The sequence below is a fragment of the Oryctolagus cuniculus genome, chromosome 21, assembly GCF_964237555.1.
Source record: "Oryctolagus cuniculus chromosome 21, mOryCun1.1, whole genome shotgun sequence".
NCBI classification, from domain to species: Eukaryota; Metazoa; Chordata; class Mammalia; order Lagomorpha; family Leporidae; genus Oryctolagus; species Oryctolagus cuniculus.
In genome coordinates, this window is record NC_091452.1 from 30,453,883 (window position 1) to 30,478,842 (window position 24,960).

A 24,960-nucleotide genomic window follows, 5' to 3' on the forward strand; every position below is an offset into this window, starting at 1 on the left:
AAAATCAATATTTTTAGATTTCATTTTTGTGCCCTTTTTGAAGTATTTGTGTGTGTGTATAGAAATAGTCTTAAGGGCATACAGCAAGTAAACATTTGTATAAGACAATTTAAAATTTGACAAGAACAGGATATGTCTCTTGCATTTCAGCCATGGCCTGTCCCATCCTCCCCGCTGCCAGCCCGAGGTGGCAGAAACCCCACCCAGGTGTGTGCAGCCAAGAACAGAGCACTGTGTCCATGAGGCTCCACGCCAGGGGCTGTGGCATCCTCCTAGGAGGAGTGACTCAGCATTTCTTTCCCAGCCCAGCTACCTGCCGCCAAGGCTGAATTCCCGGTGACTGTGGCAATAGTTGGGGGCACTCTTCTGCCACCCTGCCCCCACTGTGAACAGAGGCTCCGCCTTGGGTGAACACAGGGACATTCAACCCCCAGCCCCGGCTTCTCCAGAAAGCAGAGGTTCTACACTGGGAGAAGCAACCACCCAACCATATCCAACTCCTGATGCAGGGCTGTCACTCAGACAAGCTGCCACTGTCCCCACTCCCAGCCCTAGAACCGAAGCTCAGAGGTTTTTCCTAGGGGGAAAGGCAGTACATAAAATAGAGGGCACTAGGGTTGGCTGTCGTGGCACAATGGACTGAGCTACCATTGGGATGCCTGTGGCCCTATCAGAGAGCACAGACCTGAGTCCCACCTCTGCTTCCAATTCAGTTCCCTCCTGATGCACCCCAGAAGGCAGCAGAAAGTGCCCCACGTACTTGGGCTCCTGCCACCCATGGTGGAGACCAAGATGGAGTTCCTGGGTCCTAGCTCTGGCCTGACCCCACCCTAGCTGTTGTGGGAATTTGGGGAGTGCATCAGCAAATGGAAGGGGTGTGTGTGTGTGTGTGAGAGAGAGAGACTCTTTCAAATAAATAAATAAAACCCTTAAAAATAGTATGACATGCAGAGCTCCAAAGCCTATCCCAAATGAATTGACTTCATTTGTAACAGAGTGTGAGGCAGTTGGCAACCTAAGGGAACTCAGAAAACAAAGAGGCTTGTGAAAAAAAGCAATTAAGAAGGGACTGGTAGCTTCGGAGATACAGGCTGAATCACAGACCAGCTCATTTACTGGGCAGAAGCAAGAAAAGACACAGCTAAGGAGACCCCTTCCGGGTTAGAGCAAACCTCAATCCGTACTCCTGTGAATGAGCCTGAATTTAATTGGATGAATGTCTTAATAAAGATGGCAGGGGCCGGCGCCACCATAGCTCAATAGGCTAATCCTCTGCCTGCGGCGCCGGCACACGGGGTTCTAGTCCCAGTCGGGTGCCGGATTCTGTCCCGGTTGCCCCTCTTCCAGGCCAGCTCTCTGCTGTGGCCATGGAGTGCAGTGGAGGATGGCCCAGGTGCTTGGGCCCTGCACCCCATGGGAGACCAGGAAAAGCACCTGGCTCCTGGCTCCTGCCATCGGATCAGCGCGGTGTGCCGGCTGCAGCGCGCCAGCCGCGGCAGCCATTGGAGGGTGAACCAACGGCATAGGAAGAGCTTTCTCTCTGTCTCTCTCTCTCACTGTCCACTCTGCCTGTCAAATAAATAAATAAATAGAAATAAAAATAAAGATGGCAGGGAAGAGACTGATTCTCTCCTGCTTGAAATAATTAAAAGCTGGAGAAAATGTACACACACACACACACACACACACACACAAAGAGGCTCTTAAGTCCCTAGCTGCTAGGCAACAAAGAGTGGTCCCTGAAAGATGGGAAACCAACAAGGTAAGCCCTACAGTGGCGCCAGGTTACTGCACAGAGAATTTCCAGGCCGAGGCCAGGCAGGGAGAGTGTGGTCAGAGCTCGGGAGTCTAGGTTGAAGAAACACAGCTGCCCACAATCCGGGGCAACTGGAGAATGCCCAGAGCAGAATGCCTGAGAGAGAGCTGAACACAAAGAGCACTGTGCAGGCACACAGATCCGAGTATACGGCTGAGCAGAGGTCAGGGTATGCGTGTGGGGAAACCACTGAGGCCAAGGGAATCTACCCAAAAGGATTAGAAAGAGAATCGTCCCCAGGGAAAAATCCAGGGCTGCAAATAACGTCTGCTCTCACCAAGACACATGGAGAACTTGGTAATTCATGGAGGATTGGGTACAGAACTCGACATAGTTTGCCAGTTTGCTGAAGTCTCAAGCAAGCAAATAAAAAATCCTTTTTAAAGATTATATTTAATTTATTTGAAAGGCAGAGTTACAGAGACAGAGAGAGAGAGAAAGAAGAGAGATCGTCCATCCACTGGTTCACTCCCCAAATGGCTGCAAGGGCCAGAGCTGGGCCAGACTTGAGCCAGGAGCCAGGAGCTTCTTCCAGGTCTCCCATGTGGGTACTGGGACCCAAACACCTGGGCCATTCTCTGCTGCCTTCCCAGGAGCTTTATAGGGAGCTGGATTGGACGTGTGGCAGCCAGAACTCAAACCGGCACCCATATGAGATGCCAGTGCTGAGGCGGCAGCTTAAACACTATGCAACAAAGCCAGCCCAAAAATTTAAGAATCTTAGAAGACTGGAATAAATTAAACTGTTCAAATAATTAAATCATGAACTAGAACAAAATTCAAGCACATCTTTAGCAATACAAATATGTTTATTACCTGATAATATTAACTATGTCCTGTATTCATCCACTCATCACCAAGCATATAAAGAAGTGGGAGTGGGGAAAATAAGACCTATACCTAGGAGACTATCACCCAAACTGACCCCAAATTGACACAGTAATAAACGACTAGACAACAATATTCAAGCAGTTATTATAATGCCAATCTAAACATTGAAGAGCTAGAGGAAAAATGAAACGTGCTTGGTAAATATATGGGAGGTTTTTCTTTTAAAAAAGTTAATTAAACTTTTTTTAAAGATTTATTTATTTGAAAGTCAGAGTTATACAGGGGGGGGGGAGGGAAAGAGAGAGAGAGGTCTTCCATCTGCTGGTTCACTCCCCAGATGGCTGCAAAGGCAAGGGCTGGGGTGATTCGAAGCCAGGTGCCAGGAGTTTCTTCTGGGTCTCCCATGGGGGTGCAGGGGCCCAAACACTTGGGCCATCTTCTACTGCTTTCCCAGGCCCTGGACAGGAAGCTCAGCAGCTAGGTCTCGAACCAGCGCCCATATGGGATGCCAGAACTTCAGGTCAGGGTGTTAACCCACTGTGCCACAGTGCTGGCCCAAGTAATTAAACTTTGATAACTATCATCTAGGTGAAAATACACTAGATAGATCAGAAAATGAAGAATTAAAGAGTAGTGAACTTGAAGAAATCATTCAAAATTAACAGAGTTAAAGGACTAGGAAAAATGAACAGAGCATCAGTGACCTATGGCATACCTTCTAGTGGCCAAACATGCACACTGTTAAAATCTCTGAGAGAGAGGAAGAGGGGATTTGACAAAGATAATAGCCAACAATTTTCTTAATTTGACTCAAACTATCTACCCACAATTTCAGGCAGCTCAAATCACCATAATTACAAAAACATGAAGAAAATCATACCAAGGCATCATAATCAACACTTTTTTAAGTGACCAGAAGAAAAAGGTTCACATTATGTACAAAGGAATGAAAATAAGCATGACAGAAGATTTCTCAGAAAAGCAGTGGAGGCTAGAAGAAAGTGGAGCAACATCTTTAAGGTACAGAAAGAAAAAAGTTCATGTTAGAATTCTTTTTTTTTTTTTTGGACAGGCAGAGTTAGACAGTGAGAGAGAGAGAGAGACAGAGAGAAAGGTCTTCCTTCCGTTGGTTCATCCCCCAAATGGCTGCCACGGCCGATGCTCTGTGCTGACCCGAAGCCAGGAGCCAGGCGCTTCCTCCTGGTCTACCATGCGGATGCAGGGCCTGAGCTCTTGGGCCATCCTCCACTACCTTCCCAGGCCACAGCAGAGAGCTGGACTGGAAGAGGAGCAACCAGGACAGAACAGGTGCTCCAACTGGGACTAGAACACAGAGTGCCGGCACTGCAGGTGGAGGATTAGCCTTGTGAGCCATGGAGCCATCCCATGTTAGAATTCTTTACCTACGAAAGGTGCAACTCAGAAAGAGAACTACAGATCAACTTCCCTGAAGAACACAGACACAAAAATCTTCAATAAAATTCTAGCCAACTGAATCCAACAACACATCAGAAAGATCATTCACCCGGAAACAAGTGGGATTTATCCCTGGTATGCAGGGATGGTTCAATATTCACAAATCAATGTGATATAGCACACTAATAAACTGAAGAACAAAAACCACATGATTATCTCAATAGATGCAGAGAAAGCATTTGATAAAATACAACACTCTTAAGCAACTGGGAATAGAAGGAACACTCCTCAACACAATCAAGACCATTTATGACAAACCCATGGCCAGCGTCCTATTGGATCCAATAGGACAATTCCACTGAAATCTGGTACCAGACGAGGATGCCCACTCTCATGACTGCTATTCAATATAGTCCTGGAAGTTTAGCCACAGCCATTAGACAAGAACAAAAAATCAAAGGGATACAAATTGGGAAGGAGGAAGTCCAATTATGCCTATTTGAAAATGACATGGTTTTTTTTTTGACAGGCAGAGTTAGAGAGAGAGAGAGAGAGAGAGAGCGAGAGAGAGAGAGGTCTTCCTTCTGTTGGTTCACACCACAGATGACATGATTTTATAAAGAGGGGATCCAAAAGACTCCACTAAGAGACTATTAGAACTCACTTCACTTGACTTTTGGTACCTTGTCTGTTATTTGAATTGCTAGTATGTTTTTCCCAAACTGTCATTTGTCTAGATCAGTGTTTCTCAAGCGTCAGGGCTATCAGGCATTTGGGGCTAGATATTTAATTCGTTGTGGTGGAGGGTCTGTCAGTGCATTGTAAGATATTTAGAACCTGATCCCTTCCCACTTGTGACTGTCAAAGCTGTCTCCAGATGTTGCAGATGCTCCCTAAGGGGGTGGGGAAATCACCCCTGGTTGAGAACCACTGATCTTAATAGTGTCTTTTTGTTATTAGAAATTTTATTCATTTTGCAGAAGTCAATTGATTTTCTCCCACTCCAACATTGCACAAATATTATTCTAAAAATTTTAATAACATTTTTATAGATTTTTAAGTGGTTCAATCTCAGACCCTCTTGAATTTACCTTTATTATATGATAGATGAGAGGTGTTTTAATTTACTTTCTTCTCATTATTAAACAAACCGCCCTCTTCCCACAGACCAGAAGTGCCCACGTTTGCACAGTTGGGCCTCCTTTCTGAAAACATTCATAAGCTTCTGACTGCTGAGCCCCACAGGGGCTGGGGAGTCTTACTCTGCCGCTGGTGCCTTGGCTTTGAAAGATATTAACCCAGGGCATGGGGGCCTTACACTTTTTTTTGTTTGTTTTCTCTTTAATAGTTTCAGCCCAGAAATCTTAGAGGAAGTTGGATGCATTTTCCGCCGCATCAGCCTGGCTGCTGTGGGTGTTGTATTTTCCAGAAAGAGAGCATGGAGGCTCCAACATCAGAATCAGCCCTTTAAGGCACTTTAGGTTGGCTGGAAAGCCCAGGGGGAACATATCAGGCATGGAAAGCCAAGACACTTGGGCAAAAGATGTCCTGCATAAAGGACCCCTGTGGGTGAGACCCCAGTGGAAAGAAGGGGCCACCAAAGAAGGATGTACTTTTCTCTGAAGGGAGGAGAGAACTTTGCTGATGGCCTTGTCCAGCTAGTGGATCCAAAAGGCTTCCATAGGGGAGGCAGATCATCTCAAGAGCCTTGGTGATTACTGATATTATGCATAAGAGTCTTATTTGTTAAATAAACAACAAGAGTCACTGTGCACTAACTTCCCACAAAGGACTTCTGTCTCCCAAAGAGCGGTACCATGAAGCTTAATAGTAAAACTTGTTCTCAAGAATCACTTCCTTTTTGTATATTAAAAGGAGGATATCATCATGTCTCATAAGTAATAGTTATGTCTGAGGGTTCCAAAAGATCTGTCAGCCCTTGTATAGACTGTTGAGGAACACTTCTCTCAGTTTTCTTTATGCCATTCGTTTATTTTTTCTTTCTCAGATAAAACATGGGAGGGAGCAGGAAGCAGGGGAGAATGAGTGGAAGGCAGGTACAGTGGGAAGAATTACTATGTACATAGTGTTGTATTTATGAGATACATACAAATGATAAATAAATAAATAAATAAATAAATAGCATGGAGGAAGAAGTCAGGGACATGTGCTTAAGTCACCTTCTTCCCAGAATCTCTCTTTCCTGTTTGGTGCTTTTTAAAGTTTTTTCTTTTAAAATTTATTTTATTTATTTGAAATGCTGATTTACACAGAGAGAGGGAGAGACAGAGATGTCTTCCATCACTGGTTCACTCCCCAAATGGCTGCAATGGCCAGGGTTGAGCCAGGCCAAAGCCAGGAGCCAAGAGCTAGTCTAAGTTCTCCCACATGGATGCAGGGGCCCAAGGACTGGGCTGTCTTCTGCTGCTTTCCCAGGCCATTAGCAGGGAGCTGTCTTGTAAATGGAGCAGCTGGGACTTGAACTGGTGACTATACGGAATGCTGGTACTGCAGATGGTGGCTTAACCCCCTACACCACAATGCCAGCCCCTGTTTGGTGCTTTTCTAATGGAAACAGAAAGCAATTTCCTTCATCTTAAAGTATTTTGTAAATTCCTTTTTAAAGTTCTAATGTGCCTCTACCAACACATTGTTGATACCTTTCTTCAGAAGATCTTTAGAGTCATAGAGTGTTTGGCCTAAGCCTGGCCCAGTCCCAGCTGTTGTGGGCATTTGGGCCAAAAGATGGGAGCTCTGTCCTTGTCTGTCCTTCTCTTTCTCTTTGCCTTTCAAATAAAATGAATAAATAAATTTTAAAAATCAGCTATGCGGGCCGCCATTGTGGCACAGCAGGTTCAGCTGCCGCCTGTGACGCTGGCATCCCCTGTGAGCATCCGTCTGAGTCCAGGCTGCTCCACATTCCATCCTGCTCCCTGCTACTGCACCCGGGAAGGCAACAGAGGACGGCCCAAGTACTTGGGCCCCTGGCACCCACGTGGGAGGCCTAGATGGAGTTCCAGGCTCCTGGCTTTGGCCTGGCTTCAGGCTGTTGGGGCGGCCATTTAGGCATTGAACTAGCAGATCAAAGATCTCTCTCTGTCTCTAACTTTGCCTTTCAAAAAAAAATGAGCTATGCACATAATAAGTCCTGGATAACTGTTTCTGAGTGGCTAAAGTAAGATTAACTTAATATGTGTGGAAGTTACTTGTTTAGTTTAAGGATTTATGACATAAAGAGATTGCCTGCTTCAGTGTAGACAGGGATGGGCACAGTGGCATAGTTGGTAAAACTGCCACCTACAGTGCCAGCATCCCATACAGCGGCCAGTTCCAGTCCTGGGTGCTCCACCTCCAATCCAGCTCCCTGCTAATGACCTGAGAAAGCAGCAGATGTCCCAAGGACCTGGGCCCCTGCACCCACATGGGAGACCTAGAAGAGGCTCCTGGCTCCTGGCTTCAGCCTAGCCCAGCCTCAGAAGTTGTAGCCATCTGGGAAATGAACGAGCAGATGGAAGATCTCTCTCTCTCTCTCTCTCTCTCTCTCTCTCTCTCTCTCCCCCCCCCTCTCTAACTCAGCCTTTCAAATAAATACAATAAGTCAAAGAGAGAGAGAAAGAAAGAAAGAGAGAGAGATAAAGAGAGAGATGATAATGCAGACACCTCTGGTGGTGGCAGAGTTTGCTTTTTCTACGGAAAAACAGTTTTATCAACCAGCTGTCCTCCTTAGGAAATCCAGGAGAGTCCCAGCATTGTCTTCTGGCCCTAGCAGGTCTGGGAGTCAGAGCTGGGGCCCCTGAATAGAGAACAATTGAACACATTGGAAGGACCATGGCATGGCCATGTAACTTCCCCCCTGGAAGAAGCGAGGTGCGTATTTGGATTTGCCATTCCTGATCTACACACTCAGTAAACTGTTTCCCTCCCAGGCTTTGCCAGAAACCATGGCACTGGCTAATTATTTGGAGAAAGACTTAAAGCAGTTTTGTTCTTAAGGGATGTCGAGGAAGAGACATGGCCATGCAGTCTTGTAGCTGGAAGAGATTGTATCTCCAGCTCTGCAGCCAGGGCCTTGCTCAACTCAGGGGCATGGGTTCTGTGCTTCAAATGAAAGAAGGGAAGTGTGGATTTGCTAAATGAAGGCCATCTCCTTAAGAGACCTGTGTCTTTGGAGCAGTTTAGTCTCTTGTATTCCACTGGGATTTATTATTATTATTATTGTAATTATTATATTTTAGGCTGTGCTGTCCCGCAGACGTGCGACAATAGGAGACTTCTTCCTGGCTAGCCGAAATCTCACATGGTTCCCAGTGAGCAAGCCTCACATGTGGCATTCCACTCTGGGGGCCACATCTTAGCTGTTTATTACTTTAATTTACATGTTTTTACTTAGAATAATTTTAAGTTGTTAAATCTGAAATGCCATTTAATCAGTAGTTCCCATAACTCTTTTTGTTAAAGATTTTATTTATTTATTTGAGAGGTAGAGATACAGAGAGAGAGGGAGAGACAGAGACAGAGAGAGAGAGAGAGAGAGAGATCTTGCATCTGCTGGTTCACTCCTCAAATGGCCACAATGGCCAGAACTGGGCTCATCCAAAGCCAGGAGCCAGGAGTTTCTTCCAGGTCTCCCACAAGTATGCAGGGGCCCAAGGACTTGGGCCATCTTCCACTGATTTCTCAGGCCATAAGCAGAGTGCTGGATTGGAAGAGGAGCAGTCAGAACAAGAACCAGTGCCCATATGGGATGCTGGCACCACACATGAAGACTTAGCCTACTATGCCACAGTGCCAGCCCTTCCCTTAACTCAAGTTTCTTAATTAATTAAATATTTCCATTCGTCAACTCAGTTTAGTTCAATAATCATTTATTAGGTACCCAGTAAGTATAAGGTGCTGTTCTAAGTTTCAAGACACAGACAAAAAATAGGTAACTCCACCCTCTGGAATGGGAGTTAGGTGCATATTGGTCTAATCAGAATACATTAATCAGTACCGCACAGTGAGTCTGAAAGGAGGTGCGCAGGTAAACTCAGGCTTGCTGGGTAGAGGGAACACTTACTGAGAGATAGGAAAGGTCCTGGAGAGGTGGGGTTGTTTGAGCAGGATTTGGAGGTGGAGTAGCTGTTTTCCAGGTAGATGAAGTGTGAGAGCATTCCAGCAACGGGAGCAAAAGAGGCCAAACATGGAGGTGTGGAATAGCACAGTGCTGACGGTGGGGGCAGGGTAGAAGGCTAGAAATATGTTTTGTTTCTATATTAAATATTTATTTGTTATACAGAATTATTCCATCCAAGAAGAGGGACTCACAGTCCCCACAGCGGTACAAGCAGCTTTCTGTCCATGGGCAGGGGTCAGGGGGCCATCTTAGGGAGAAAGATGGGAACTGTGCCAAGCCTGAGCCATCTTTACAGTTTATTATTGTTATGTAAAAATCTACACATAGTGTCCACATAAGAATGTAAGGTACAAATAGGAAATTGTGCAAGAACCAAGCCCTTGTTTAATCGTTTATTCTTTGGCCTCAGATGTGAAGTCTTGTGGCACGTGTACGGTTTTCACATGGGGCAACTTCTCCTGCAGAGAAGCCCGGTCTCGGGAGGACAGACTGCCTTCCTTTGAGGGAAGAGGAAAGTGCAGCCATAAACAACTTAAAGAAACGGCCTTCCCCAGTTATCTGGGAGCTTCGACGAAACGCTTTTTCCTGGTGTGAGCTTTCTGGTTTAGGCTTTAATTTTTTTTCTTTGTAAACCCAGTTGAGGAAGAGATTAATGTGAGACTCCTACTTTGTTTTTTGTTTGTTTGTTTGTTTGTTTTGAATGAGGACCCTTATCACCAGGATCTCTTCCTGGGCTACAAGACCTCCAGTCTTTTTTTTTTTTTAAGATGTATTTATTTATTTATTTGAAAGAGTTACAGGGAGAGAGGGTTCCATCTGCTGGTTCACTCCCAAGATGGCTGCTGGGGATGAGGCTGGGCCTGGCCAAAGCCAAGAGCCAGGAGCTTCTTCTGGGTCTCCCTCATGGGTGGAAGGAGCCCAAGCATTTGGGCCATTTTCTACTGCTTTTCCCCAGGCACATTAGCAGGGAGCTGGATCGGAAGTGGAGCAGCTGGAACTTGAGCCGGCATTCATATGGTATGATGGCATCACAGGTGGCGGCTTTACCTGCTATTCCACACCAGTCCATTTCTAGTCTTTTGAACTTGTCTTTGACCTTAAAGTCATGTTTCCAGTACCCAGAAAAATGGGAACCACCAGCCTGTGTCTTACAAGATTGAGACACTTGAGGGAGTTTTCAGTGGCTTAATGATTCCCAGTGTTTACATATCAGTGTTACAATTTATTCATTTATTTGCTGTGACTTTTCAATATAATTATTGCTGAATGAATAGACTGTATTGCAGCATATTTAAAGAACTTGGAATGAAGTAAACATTTTATCACTTTTCTTTTTGTATTTTTTTCAACCAGCAGATAGCTCATGGGTATCAGTGGTTCTTGCCAGGAACCCCAGTGACCTCCACAGCACCTATTCCCATGCCTAGTTCTCGGTCCTCCCACACGGCTCAGATGTAGCTTTAGAAACCCGCAGTCCTTCCCTGTTGGGTTGACCATCACCCTTGCTCACGTCCACCACTGCACCAGCCCCTGCCCACGTCCTGGTCTCCCTAGCCTCTTAATGCTGAAGGTCCCCAGAACTCCTGATCTGATCTCTCCTCTGCAGTCACACTTAGCACTCGGCAGTCTCATCTGCTTCATGACTTCAGACCCCATTCCATGCTCACAAGTCCCAAATGTGTATCTGAGCCCAGGTCTCCGGCTGGGGCTCAGACTGGTGTGTTGCATGGCCTGTTGGTTGTCTTCAGTTGAAAAGTTTATCAGAAATCTCACCTTGGACAGATCTCCAAGGGAACGCTGGGTTTTTCCTCTGTGAATGTTCCCCATCGTTCAATAGCATCTCCATCCTTCTGGTTGCTCAGGTTGACCAACTTGGAGTCATCCTCAGCCCTTCTTTCATTTCCTCACGTCCAGCACCCTGTCTATCAGGAAATCCTGCAGTTCTGCCTGAGGCTGCTTGGGTTCTGACCATTTCCCTGGGTTCCAAGCTGCCATCCTCACTGTGGGATCCCTCCTTCTACCTGTGCGCTTCCACGCCTAGTCTCAACAACATGGCCAAAGAGAAGTTGCTTAAAAAGTCTCAGCAGACCGTGACATTTTTCTGCTTAAAATCCTCCAGAAACTCCCAGGTCACCCTGAATGAAAGTGCAGCAGTTGTAATAAGCTACATTAGGCCACAGCGGATCCACCCCTCCTTCCCTCCTGGGCTTGGCCTCTTAGGAGCTCTCCCCAGCTCTAGTCCATGTCCTTGAACGCTAGGGGCGAGGTCATGGAGACCAAGGACAGGATGGGCAGGATCCCGGCCGTGAATGGGCGCGGCGAGCGCCTGCTGCTGCACAAGGGCATCATGGACATCCTGCAGTCCTACAGGTTCATCAAGAAGCTGGAACACACCTGGAAGGCGCTGTCCGCGACGGGGACACCGTCTCCGTGCACTGCCCCAGCGTCTACGCCAAGCGCTTCTTCAAGTTCATGAGCAACACGGTCTTCCGGAAGAACTCCCTCAAGTCCTCACCGTCCAAGAAGGGGTGCAGCACATTGCTGGCCGTGAAGCCCCTGGGGCCCACGGCCGCCTTCTCGGCCAGCCAGATCCCCAGCGAGCGGGAGGGCACGCAGTACGACCTGCGGGGACCCGCAGCTACCCCACGCTGGAGGTCGAAGGCCGGCCCGACCTCCTGCCCTGCACGCCGCCTTCCTTGGAAGAAGCCACGACGGCCTCCATCGCCACGACCCTGTCGTCCACCTCGCTGTCCATCTCGGAGCAGTCCCCGTCGGAGCCATTTGAGCAACCGCGCGGTACAGGCGGCGCACGCAGTCCTCAGGGCACGACGGCCAGCCCAGGAGAACCCGCAGCAGGTCATCGTGCAGGTGGAACCCGCGTGCAGTGTGGAGATCATCGTCCCCAAGGAGGCGGTCGCGGGGGTGGAGGCCGCCTCGGATCCCGCCAGCCAGGCCTCGGACGAGGAGGACAGGCCAGCCGCCGACATCTACTTTTAACTTTTATGCACTCCCAGACCCGGAGCCCAGCGCCCGCCTCCGCCTGGAGGCTCTGCCCGGCCCCTGGACTGACGCGGACGGCCGAGCCCCCAGTGCCCATCGCCGACCGGAGTCGCTGCCCGGCCCCTGGACGGAAGCGGACGGCCGAGCCCCCAGCGTCCACCACCTCCAAGCGCTGACCCGCGTACCCGCCGCTCTGGGTCCTCGCGGAGCGCACAGAGATCTCCACACTGCTGGCCCGCCCCCGCCCCATCAGCACCAGCCCGCCTGGGCCAGGTCCCCGGGGGCGGAGGCAGGGGGACCACAGGGACCAGGGAGGCCGCGTCTGCAGCCTGGCGTCGTCCAGACCCTCTGTCCAGGGACGCCCCTAGCGGGAGACGCCGAGACCCTCTGGGGACCTTGTCTGAGACTACAGAGCAACGCCGGTGGGGCGGGGCCTGCCGCAGGGGGCAGGGCCTCCCCGGAGGGGCGTGGTCGGCCGTCTAGGGGCGGTCCTGTCGTCTAGAGGCGGGGCTTCCCTGTCGGGGGCGGCTGAGCCGGGCTCCTGGTAGGCAACCCGAGGACCCCACTCCCAGATCTGCAAACTCCTTGGTGACACCCCCCGCTCGCTCCTCCTCCGTGGCTGCTAGCACGAGCGGTGGGCGGCGCCCGCACTCCTGTGCTGTACAACCTGGGCGAGCTGGGAACTCCCCGCGCCCCGCGCCCCGCGCCCCGCGCCCCTGCGCCCCCGCGCCCCCGCACCTGGCTCAGTGCAATACCCAGTCCCCAGGACCCTGCCAAGGTAGTGTCGCCGCAGCCCCTCACCCCCGCCCCGCCCCGGCCCCTCTGCTGGTTCAAGTGCATTGCCCGCGCCCACCCTGTCCGAAACCGAAGACCGCCTGCGTCCTGTGCGTCCTCAGCCCCCGCGGTCTGGGGCGCGACAATGCAGAGCGCGGCTTCCCGGCGGCCGCCCCCTCCCCAGCCCTCTTTTTACGCTGAGATGTAATAAATTGGGTATCACCGTCAAAAAAAAAAAAAAAAGCCTAAGGGCCTTTGCTCTTTTTTTTTTTTCAAAGTCAAGAACTTTTTTGTTAAAGAGTTATTTATTTATTCCAAAAGCTACAGAGAGAAAGAGAGTCTTCCGTCCACAGGTTCACTCCCCAAATGGCTGCAACAGCCAGGGCTGGGCCAGGCCAAAGATAGGAGCCAGGAGCTTCTTCCAGGTCTCCCACACTATTGCAGGGGCCCAAGGACTTCGGCCATTTTCCACTGCTTTCCCAGGCTACAGCAGTTGAGCTGGATCAGAAGTGGAGAAGTGGAGCAGCCAGGACACAAACCAGCACCCATATGGGATGCTGGCGCTGTAGGCAGTGGCTTACCTGGCTTTAGCATATCATTATCCCCTAACTGGCATTTTCATTTAATAATATATGGAGACTGTCTTTCCAGACCTATATAAACATAGATAGACACGGGTATTTTATACTTATATGCATAGTATTAAATTATGTGGACATTCCACTATTTATGAACTTATTAGGCAATTTAGATCTGATCTATGACAAATATAGCAAGCATTCTTTTTTTATTTATTTATTTTGAGAGTCATAGTTACAGAAAGAAGGGAAGACACACAGAGAGAAATCTTTAATCTGGTGGTTCATTCCCCAGATGGCTGCAATGCCCAGGGCCTGAAGCCAAGAGCCTGGAGTTTCTTCCAGGTTTATCATGAGGTCTCAGGGGACAAACACTTGGGCCAGCTTCCACTGCTTTCCCAGGTGCATTAACAGGGAGCTTGATGGAAAATGCAGCAGCTGGGACATGAATCGGAACCCATATAGGATGCCAGTGTCACTTTCCCGGGACACCACCACACTGGCTCCTAACAGACATTCTTAATAGTATAAATAACTACCATTCTTCACTTATTAATATGCCTCCTCTAAGGCTTTTGCTTTGTTTGTTGCCTTATATTTTCTCCCGCTAAGGTGTTTGATATATGCATATTCTGAACTATGTCTAATTTGTTCATTGTACCTTGGATAGTTACTTTTTAAAAAAAATTCCTTTGTTGTGGTCAGTGCTGTGGCATAGCCAGTAAAGCTGCCACCTACAGTGCCAGCATCCCATAGGGGCACCAGTTTGAGTCCCAGCTGCTCCACTTCTGATCCAGCTCTCTGCTGTGGCCTGGGAAAGCAGTAGAAGATGGCGCAGGTCCTTGGGCCCCTGCACCAGCATTGGACATCCAGAGGAGGCTCTTAGCTCCTGGCTTCAGATCTGCATAGTTGTGGCCATTGCAGCCATCTGGGGAGTGAACCAGTGGTTGGAAGACCTCTCTCTCTCTCTCTGTCTGTCTCTGTCTCTGTCTCTCTCTCTGTCTGTCTCTGTCTCTGCCTCTCTGTAACAATGCCTTTCAAATAAATAAATGAATCTTTTTTAAAAATTATTTTGTTTAATGCTTTTGTTCTTGTATAATACTTTATCTTGTATTAACATTGTCAGTGCTATGTTCTTTTGTTTTCATTCACCTAAAAGGCCTCATTGTTTGAAGCCTTTTTAAAATTTGCATTTTCATTTAAAAGGCAGAGGAACAGAGGGAGAGCTTCCATCCATGGATTCACTCCCCAGGCATCCACAACAGCTAGGGCTGGGCCAGGCCAAAACCAAAAGCCAGCAACTCAGTCCACATCTCTCACATGGGGGGTAGAGAACCAACGACCTAAACCGTCATCTGCTGCCTCCCAAGGTGTGTGTTACCAGGAATCTGAATTGGAAGTGAAACCCGGGGGCCGGCACTGTGGCATAGTGGGTTAAAGCCCTGGCCTGCAGCACCGGCATCCCATATGGGCGCCGATTCAAGTCCCAGCTGCTTCATTTCCGACCCAGTTCTCTGCTGTGGCCTGGGAGAGTTGAGCCAGGTGCCGGAGGAGGAGGAGCTGGCGCGGCGGCAGAGGCGCATCGAGGGCGAGAGGGTGGGTCTCACGCTGGAGCGAGGCTGCCTGATGTGCGACGTGAACCGGCGGCTGCAGCAGCACCGGCTGGAGATCCGCGGCCTCCAGGATGTGAACCGGCGGCTGCAGGACGATGACCAGGAGCTGCGCCAGCTCTGCTGCTTCCTCGACGACAACCAGCAGAAGGGGCGCACGCCGGCGCCGTGTGGCACGAGGTGGCCCGCCCGCAGCAGAAGCTGCGCGAGCTCGAGGTGCGCCAGGAGGCCCTGCTGCGCGAGAACCTGGAGCGCAAGGAGCTGGTGCGGCTGCTGGGCGAGCGGCGGCGCAGGCTCCCGCAGCTCCATCGACAGCCAGGCCAGCCTGAGCGGGCCGCTGGCGGGCGGCGCGGCGGGCGCGGGGACCCGCGACATGGGCGACGGGAGCAGCACCTGTGGTGCTGGCAGCGGCGGCAGCCCGGACCAGCACCGCCACCACCACGTCCCACCCGCGCTGCTGCCTCCCGGGCGCTCAAGGCCGGAGTCACGCGCCGGTCCCTGGACGGTCTCTCGGCGCCGCGTCATCACCGCAGCATCCCCAGTGGCTTGCACGATCCATCGTCCACCTACGTCAGGCAGCGGGAGTGCAAGGTGAAGCTGCTGGAGGGTGACAAGCTCCCGGCACCCGCGGGCCCCGGAGAGTTCCGGACACTGCGGAAAGGCTCCCCAGCTCGCCGCCCTGCCGCCGCCCTGCCAGGACACCCTGCCAAATGGCCCGGCCTGCCCTGTGCCTGAGCTGCCCTCGCCTGCCTCCTCCGGCTACAGCTCTGCCGGACAGAAGCCCGAGGCTGTTGTGCATGCGATGAAGGTCCTGGAGGTGCACGAGAACCTGGACCGGCAGCTCCAGGACTGCTGCGAGGAGGACATGAGCGAGAAGGAGAAGGCCATCGGCCGCGAGATGTGCAACGTGGTCTGGAGGAAGCTGGGAGACGCCGCCAGCTCCAAGCCCTCCATCCGGCAGCACCTGGCTGGCAACCAGTTCAAGGGGCCCTTGTAGGGCCGCTCCTCCCCGGCCGTGAACTGGCACGCCTGGAGGCCAGACGCTGTCTTCCTACCTGGGGGCGCACTGTGCATAGCATGCGGCGTGCCTGGCCTGGCCAGCCTCCATCTCCCACCTCACTCACCAGCAAATCCAAAGACGAGAAGCTGCCGACCTGTCTGTCTCTGGGCCCCAAGCCCCGGCTACATTAGCAAGAGGCCCGAGGCTGCTGCTGCTGCTGCTGTGATGGCCCCTGGCTCCTGGGCCCCGCCCTCCACAGGGGCCCTCACCAAGCCTCCACCCCGCTGCCTGCACAGAGACCGACCCCACTGGGGTCCTGGCGCGCATGACACCACCTCTGCCAAGCCTTCACCTGCCCCGGCTCCCTGAGCACTGCGCTCCCTACGTCCTGGACAAGGAAACTCACCAAGTCCCTGGCTGGCCACAGGCTGTTCTGGGGTTCAGGCCCTTTCCTGGACCCCCCTGCTGTGCCCAGCTGCCCTGCTGCTCACCCCCTGCCCCCCAAGACAGCCGCCCTCTCTGTAACGTCCCGTGCCCTGTGCCCAGGGCTCGTCCCTTGCTGTGGTTTACACGATGGGCCCGGAGCCCGGGGCAGTCCCATGCAGTCTCTGAGCCGAGCCACGCGTTGTTCTCTCTGGAAAGTAGCACTGGGCCACGGCTGGGCCTGTGGTCACCTGTGGCCTCCCCCAGGGACCCGGCCACACCCTGGGTCACTGTGAATAGAGCCGTGGGAGTGCAGGTTCTGGCTTTAATTTGCCGAGTGACCAGCAAGTCACTCAGCGTCTCTGGGCCCCTGAGGTCTCCATGGTTTCCTTCAGCCCTGCTCACGGTTCGAGCCCACACAGGTCTAGTGGGCTGGGTCGTGTTCACAGCCATGGAGCCGATGGAGAGGCTGCTGGGATGGGTCGGGCCCTAGCTGTGCCCTGCCACCTGGCGGCCTCGTCGCGGGTACCATCACCTCCCCTCTGAGTCTCAGGGCTGCCGGCCACTGCCGAGGAGGCTCCGTGGGTCAGCTGTGAAAGGAAGGCAGGAACTGACATGTGAGGATGAGGCCCAGAGCGGGTGGTCATGTGGGCAGTGCGATGAGCTCCTGGGTCCTGGAGCCCTAGGACCGGACGGGCCACCTTGCCCACACTGTTTCAGCACCTTCCTCACTCTTCCACAGTACTGAGTGAGGTGCCCAGGGGCTGTGTGTGGCCGGCAGGTCCCATCTGGACCCCTGTGAGGCCTGGGGATCCAAGGCACGGGGTTGTTCCCACTGTGTATGCCTGCGGCACCGTTGGGTCCTAACTCAGTGGAAAGGCTCATGGCCCAGGGTGTGCTGAGTGGGCGCTGAACAGGGGACGGGCCGTGTGCAGTTCCAGGGAGCCCTCTGAGCTTTTTCTGGAAGGAGCTTCTATCACCAGGGCTGTGCTCTTGAAGCTGGGTGAACACCTGCTGGTCATGGCACTGGGCGATTCCTGCCCAGGTAGGCAGCTGGGCTGGGAGTGCCAGAGGCACCTTCTGGGTCCTGGAATCCACAGAGCCACAGAGCAGCCCGGGAGTGGGTGGGACTGCAGCTGCCCGGAGCAGAGTGTGTTGTGTGCCCATCAGGCAGCTGGGCCACCACTGAAATAAGCAATAAGTAGACTCCTGGGACCAGTCAGTCCCCTGCAGGTGGGCCTTGAAGCGACCTTCCCTTCCAGAGGGGAGTGACCCTGTCCCTAAAGCTGTGTGGTGTCCAGGGACCCGCGGAGCACATCCTGAGAGCCCCCCTGTCCCTTCCTGCCCCTGCTGGCAGTCCCTGGTTTGGGAGGGTGGAACTGCCCGTGCGACACATCTCAAATGGAGCCATGACTGCGCGCCTGGGTACAGCTGGCGGCCGTAGAGCCAGCGGCTGGGGCCTCAGGCGGCCATTTGGCCGTGGCTCAGGGTGATGCCCAGCTCTGCCACTAGCAGGGCGACACGGGGCCAACCCCTCCCTCTGGAGCCTCAGCTCTGAGCCCCTCGTTGGGCTGGGGTGCTGAGACCTTCACCGTGAAGGAGGCCACTGGCCCAGCCCCACTCGGGGGCCTGCCACCCTGAAGTCAGCATCTGCTGAGTTTTTAGGCGGGCGTGTTTCTATCCACGAGTTCTTGCTACACACTGGTGTTTAAAGAGAAAAAAGTGACCTTTCATTTTTTTTTTCTTGAGACTTGAGAGTGAGCAAACTGCATACCACTGATTTTTTAAAGAGCAGACTGCACGGCTGTGGAGTGGCACAGGTGTCTGTTCACGCTGTGCGGGAGCAGCGCTGGCTTCTGAGGCGGTGCCCGCGGTGAGACCTGCAGCCGCCCGCACACAGCCGTGCGGTTCCCGGCCTGTTTCTACCTTCTGTTGAACCACTTTGATTTGGGGAGAGAAAAGAATAGATATTCGAGAGGCAGAGTTACAGAGAGGCAGAGGCAGAGAGAGAGAGAGGTCTTGCATCCACTGGTTCATTCCCCAGATGGCCGCTATAGCCGGAGCTGGGCTGATTCAAAGTCAAGAAACAGGAACTTCTTCCAGGTCTCTCACATGGGTGCAGGGGCCCAAGGACTTGGGCCATCCTGCACTGCTTTCTCAGGCCACAGCAGAGAGCTGGATTGGAAGTCAAGCATCAGGGACTCAAACAGGAACCCTACATGGGATGCTGGTGCTGCAGGTGGTGGCCTTACCAGCTACACCACCAGCGCCATGGAGTAGCGGGTAAAGCCATTGCCTGCAGTGCTGGCATCCCTTATGGGCTCCAATTCAAGTCCCAGCTGCTCTACTTCTGATACAGCTCTCTACTGTGGCCTGGGAAAACAGCAGAAGATGGCCCAAGTGCTTGAGACCCTGCACCCGCATGGGAGACCCAGAAGAAGCTCCTGGCTCCTGGCTTTGGATCTGCACAACTCCAGCCACTGCAGTCATTTGGGGAGTGAACCAGCAGATGGAGTCCCTCTCTCTCTCTCTCTCTCTCTCTCTCTCTCTCTCTGTAACTCTGTCTTTCAAATAAATGAATAAATGTTTAAATTAAAAAAAAGTTTTACATCCAGTTATTCTCCTACTGGTACTATATTACGGGCAGGTTTTCTGTGTCACTGAGTAGAGATCTGCTTCATTTTTCTGTTTTTATATTTTAATAAACTTTTTAACTGTAAAGTACACAAATAAGAGTGCAAAGACTAATAAAAGATCAAAGTAAAACCACTCTGGTACCCAGTACGCAGGTCAAGATGTTACACTTTTGTTTCCTTCCTTCCTAGACTAAAATTGCTGTTTTTCTTGCCTTATTACACTGGCTAGGACCTTAATATAGTGTTGACTAGAAGTGGAGACCACAGGGTAGGTTTGGGGACAGTAGTTTAAATGCCACTTCAGATGCCTGCATCCCATAATGGAGTGTCTGGGGTTGAGTCCACTTCCAGGTCTAGCTTCCTGCTAATCTGTACCCTCCCAGGCTGCTGCTGATGGCTCAGGCACTTGGGGCCCTGCCATCCACATGGAAGACTTGGGTGGAACTCTGGCTGAAGGCATTTGGGGAATGAACCAACAGATGAAAGATCTCTCTCTCTCTCTCTCTCTCTCTCTCTCATTCTGCCTTTTAAATGAACAAAAAACAAACATTTGTTTAAAACCAAAAGTATGTATTCCTTAATCAAAGTTCATAAAGACTTTCCCATTTTCTTCTAATAACTTAGTAGTTTTATGTTTCACCTTTTTAAAAAATCCATATGGATTTTATTTTTATAAATGCCATGAAATGTCTTTATTAGTTTTTAGTTACTCAGTATCCTGTCATTGACTAGTCGTGGTGCAAATGACCCTAAACCTGTTTCAATTATCAAGGTTATTTCAAAGGAGTATGGTTTAATATGCCAAATAAAATTTGTTTACTTGTTTAGTTGAACAGGCACTCTAGTGCCTTTCAGGGAAATTTTTTTCCTTTAATGATAAAAATTTGTACCACTTAGGATATTGGGGAATAAATGCCATAGACTCTTGTGGAAAATTTCAACAATGAAGTTTTGTAAATATCTTGTTGGCATTGCATGAAATTCATTCATGTCATAGTCAAGATTCTTGAACTAAATTGTGGTGGTAGTTCCAACTTAGTGTAGGCAAACACGTACTTCCTTGGTTCACATAGCTAAAAGGGCCAAGAGCACACTACGTTCAGGCATAACCAGATCCACGGTTCTGAATGAGGGGCCGGCGCCATGGCACAGCAGGTCAAAGCCCTGGCCTGAAGCACCAGCATCCCATATGGGCGCCGGTTCGAGTTCTGGCTGCTCCTCTTCCAATCCAGCTCTCTGCTGTGGCCTGGGAAAGCAGTGGAAGATGGCACAAGTCCTTGGGCCCCTGCACCCACATGGGAGACCCAGAGGAATTTCCTGGCTCCTGCATTTGGATCAGCGCAGCTGCGGCCGTTGCAGCCATCTGTTGAGTGAACCAGTGGATAGAAGACCTCTCTGTCTCTAACTCTCTCTGTAACTCTGTCTTTCAAAAAAAATTTTTAAAAAACAGAGTTCTGAATGAACCAAGTATATGTAAGAGCTTCAAATTATCATGGTCCCTGAGAGCCTGGTGGAGGGAAGCAGTCATTCTCAGTCCCTTCAGCAAAAGAATCCTGGAGCAAATTCTGATTTGCCCAGCCTGGATCTCATGTCCAGTCCTCATATATCCGTTTTTGCCCAGCACACAGGGAATGTGGGCCAGGCCTGAGTCCCGTACTGGACTGGAATGGGAGGCAGTTTGACTGGATCCCCCCAAACTACCCAGAATGGGATCCAACTGGAAAGAGAGATTCTGCGACCAGAAGCAGGCAGAGAGAGGTTGCTGGGCGCACAAACACCAAGGCCTGTTCCTCTTAGTACATAAGGCCTGGACTGTGTCACTCTGATGTACTTTATGGATGAGACACAACCAATCCCAGTGAGTCTGGTTTCGCCATCTCGGTTCTTCAGTCATATGTGAACACTCTGTTTAAGGAGCTGACGAGTGTGATATTTTTCGGCCTTTGTTGAGTGGGAGGATACCAGGAGCTGCTGAATAAGTACTTTGATGCCATCCCCAGTGTCATCAGTGATGGCAACTGGACTGCCAAGCCAGAGTGCTACCTCCCTCGCCCGGATGCTTTCCACATTTTCCGTGATCCCGTCTCTGGGGACATCCCCTGGCCAGGACTCCTCTTCGGTGTCTCTTCCCTCACCTTCTACTTCTGGAGTGCGGATCAGGTAATTAGAGGCCTTGTCACTAAAACCACTGCTCATGGGGTCTTGGGGGTGTGCCCGACATTCCAGGCCCCAGCACAGTCTGCAGCTAGAAGGAACTGTGGACCTGTCCACTCCGTGGTCAGATTTCCCCGACCAATTTGTATTTATTGCCCAAATAGCAGTGTAAGAAGTTCCATGGAAATGCGATTTTCAGGGTGGTTGTTTGACACAGTGGTTCTTGGGATGTCTGCATCCCGTATTGGAGTGCCTGGGTTTGAGTGTCGGCTCCACTTCTGATCCCAGCTTCCTGCTCACGTGCAGCCTGGGAAGCAGCAGATGAAGGCGCAAGCAGCTGGGCTCCTGCCAGCCACGTGGGAGACCTGGACTGAGTTCCCAGCTCCTGGCTTCAGCCATTGCAAATAACTTAGGGAGTGAATCAGTGGGTGGAAGATCTCCCTCTCTCTCTCTCTCTCTCTCTCTCTCTCTCTCTCTCTCTCTCGCTGCATTTGTCTCTCTCCATTTCAAATAAAATGAAAATAAATAAATACAAATTAAACTGTTTCTTCCACAGCCCCATCTACAACATATCAACTCTTGAATTTTTCCTTCCTATTTTGTCTCAAAAAGCACAATTTTGTTGGAAATGAAAAATGGCTATTTTGCTCTGCTTGTAACAGTGATACATTCTTTTAAAATATCATTCTAGTGAAATGTACATCAGAAGAATGATGATGATGCATCTATGTGACCATTACCCCAGTTAAGAACCAGCACATAGGGGCCAGTGCCGGAGCACAGTAGGTTAATCCTCCACCTGGGGTGCCAGGATAACATGAGCACTGGTTCTAGTCCCGGTTGCTCCTCTTCCAATCCAGCTCTCTGCTGTGGCCTCGGAAGGCAGTGAAGGATGGCACAAGTGCTTGGGCTCCTGCACCTGCATGGGAGACAAGGAGGAAGCACCTGGCTCCTGGCTTCAGATCGGCATAGCTCTCGCCATGGCGGCTGTTTGGGGAGTGAACCAATGGACAGAACACCTTTCTCTCTCTGTCTGTCTCTCTCTCTCACTGTCTGTAACTCTACTTGTCAAATAAATAAATAAAATCTTAAAAAACAAAAAAGCAGCAACACATAGCCATTACCTGAGAATAAAAATGCCACATCCTCACTGGCAGAGAGTCACACTATAAAGAAAAGTTCAAACATGAAATCACCAAAATCCCATCAGAAAGTGATACACAGTATCTTAGTGAACCTGCTGCCAGAAGCCTTTTAGTGCATAAAGCAAATAGGCATGTATGCATTATTTTACATAACTAGAATTATGCTGCTGCTGTTCTCTGACATCTCTTGCTTTTCTTTTAACTCATAAACATGTTTCAAACATCTTTTCATGTCAGTAAACATCTATAAACATTTTCCTTTTTAGGGATTTTTAAAATTTTTATTGGAGAGGCAGAGACAGACAGATAAAATAAAAAGTGCTCCCATCTATCTGCTGGTTCTCTGCCCATCCCCAGATGCCCACAGATGGCCAGGGCTGGGCCACACAGAACTGGGAGGCAGGAACTCAATCCAGGCCTCCCGCATGGGTGATGGGAACCCACCCACTTGAGCCATCACCTGCTGCTCCCAGAGTGCACATGAGCAGGAGTGGGGCTGGGACTCAAACCCAGGCACTCCACATGGGTGCACGTGTCCTGACAGCACCTACCCAGCAGCCTGAGTGTCCACCTCAAGACCTCATTTCAGGATGGTAGCCCCTCTGCTGTGTATGGCTACCAGAACAAAGTCAGCAGTGAGTTCACGGGTGTGATTTCCAGTGTTCACCATCACAGTCCCTGATACTGCATTCTTGGGTGTGATCTCTGTTCCACCTGTCTGACCCCTAGTGACCTTATATACTTGGTTCTTCTGATAAGTAATGCTTCTAAATGACATGTCCTAATTCTTTATCATTTATGTACACAAATGCAAATTTTTTAAAGATTTATTTATTTATTTGAAAGTGTTACACAGAGAGAGGAGAGGCAGTGAGAGAGAGAGGTCTTCATTCTGGTGGTTCACTCCCCAATGGCCGCAAGGGATGGAGTTGTGCCAATCCGAAGCTGGGACCCAGGAGCTTCTTCTGGGTCTCCCACACAGGTGCAGGGGCCCAAGGTCTTGGGCCATCTTCTACTGCTTTCCCAGGCCATAGCAGAGCGGGATGGGAAGTGGAGCAGCCGGGTTTTGAATTGGCGCCCATATGGGATGCCGGCCCTTCAGGCCAGGTCGTTAACCCGCTGCACCACAGTGCCAGGCGCACAAATTTAAATTTCTTCTTTTTCAGCTACCTAGATACTATCATTAATACTAAAAACTCTGGGCCTGTGCCGCGGCTCAAGGCTTATCCTCTGCCTGCGGCACCAGCACCCTGGGTTCTAGTCCCGGTTGGGGTGCTGGATTCTGTCCCAGTTTCTCCTCTTCTAGCCCAGCTCTCTGCTGTGGCCCGGGATCGCAGTGCTTGGGCCCTGCACGCCATGGGAGACCAGGAGAAGCACCTGGCTCCTGGCTTCGGATCAGTGTGGTGTACCGGCTGCAGTGTGCCAGCTGCAGCGGCCATTGTGGGGTGAACCAACGGAAAAGGAAGACCTTTCTCTCTGTTTCTCTCTCTCTCACTGTTCACTCTGCCTCTCAAAAAAAAAAAAGAAAAAATATTAAAAACTTTATATAAATTTTAATTTATGTAGTATATCATCTATGAATAATGAAAAGCTGAATCTTTGTTTCTCTCCTTGAGCCTTTAGCTTCTTTGTCTTTTCTCACGGTGCCAGCTTTGATGTCCACATGAAACAACATTAGCTGTAGTCAGAGATGTCAGTACTCCCTCTGGAAGCAACCGTGACAGAAAAGTCAGAGCCCTCCAGAATCCAAGCGGTGCAACTAACAGGCTAGGTTATACCATGATATCAATTTGTGTATCTTAGTTGTTTAAAATTTTTTATACCAAGCAAATGAAATATTAACATTCTTTTCAAGCATATTTACATTTAAAAATTGGCCATAATTAGGTTATAAAAGAGGTTTTAGATTACTAATCAGTGGATAGATATCAAACACTGTGTTCAGACTAATGAAAATTAGAAAGAAGAAGCTAAAGAACAGTTTCTAAAATCGCTTGAATCTGAAAATTAAGTAGCATGTTATTAAGTAGCTGGTGGACTGGAAAGTCAAAAAATCACATTTAGAACTGAATGGCAATGAAAACACTGCATGCCAACTTTTTTTTTATCATTTATTTAATGAATATAAATTTCCAAAGTACGACTCATGGGTTACAATGGCTTCCTCCCCCCATACCGTCCCTCCCACCCACAACCCTCCCCTTTCCCACTCCCTCTCCCCTTCCATTCACATCAAGATTCATTTTCGATTATCTTAATATACAGAAGATCAGCTTAGTATACCTTAAGTAAGGATTTCAATAGTTTGCTCCCACACAGAAACATAAAGTGAAAAATAATAGATGATTTTTTTAAATGATGATGAAATCAGATCAGACCTATTGTCATGTTTAATCCCAGTGAGAGTCAAGTTGGGAATTGATAATTTCTTTTCTTTTCTTTTTTTTTTTACAGAAGATCA

General features: G+C 50.1%; 1 protein-coding gene and 1 pseudogene across 1 annotated transcript in view; both read left to right on the plus strand.

Moving 5' to 3' along the window:
* Positions 1–12,181: 12,181 nt before the first annotated feature.
* On the plus strand, positions 12,182–16,145 carry LOC138847460 (coiled-coil domain-containing protein 85C-like; annotated as a pseudogene).
* A 1,439-nt stretch (positions 16,146–17,584) lies between these two features.
* The window catches only part of LOC138847461 (kinesin-like protein KIF2C), an 18,251-nt gene continuing 10,875 nt past the window's right edge, over positions 17,585–24,960 (plus strand). Inside the window, 2 exon segments of the mRNA XM_070066290.1 lie at positions 17,585–17,609; positions 21,152–21,360. Of these exon segments, the coding sequence (XP_069922391.1) occupies positions 17,585–17,609; positions 21,152–21,360 (234 nt within the window).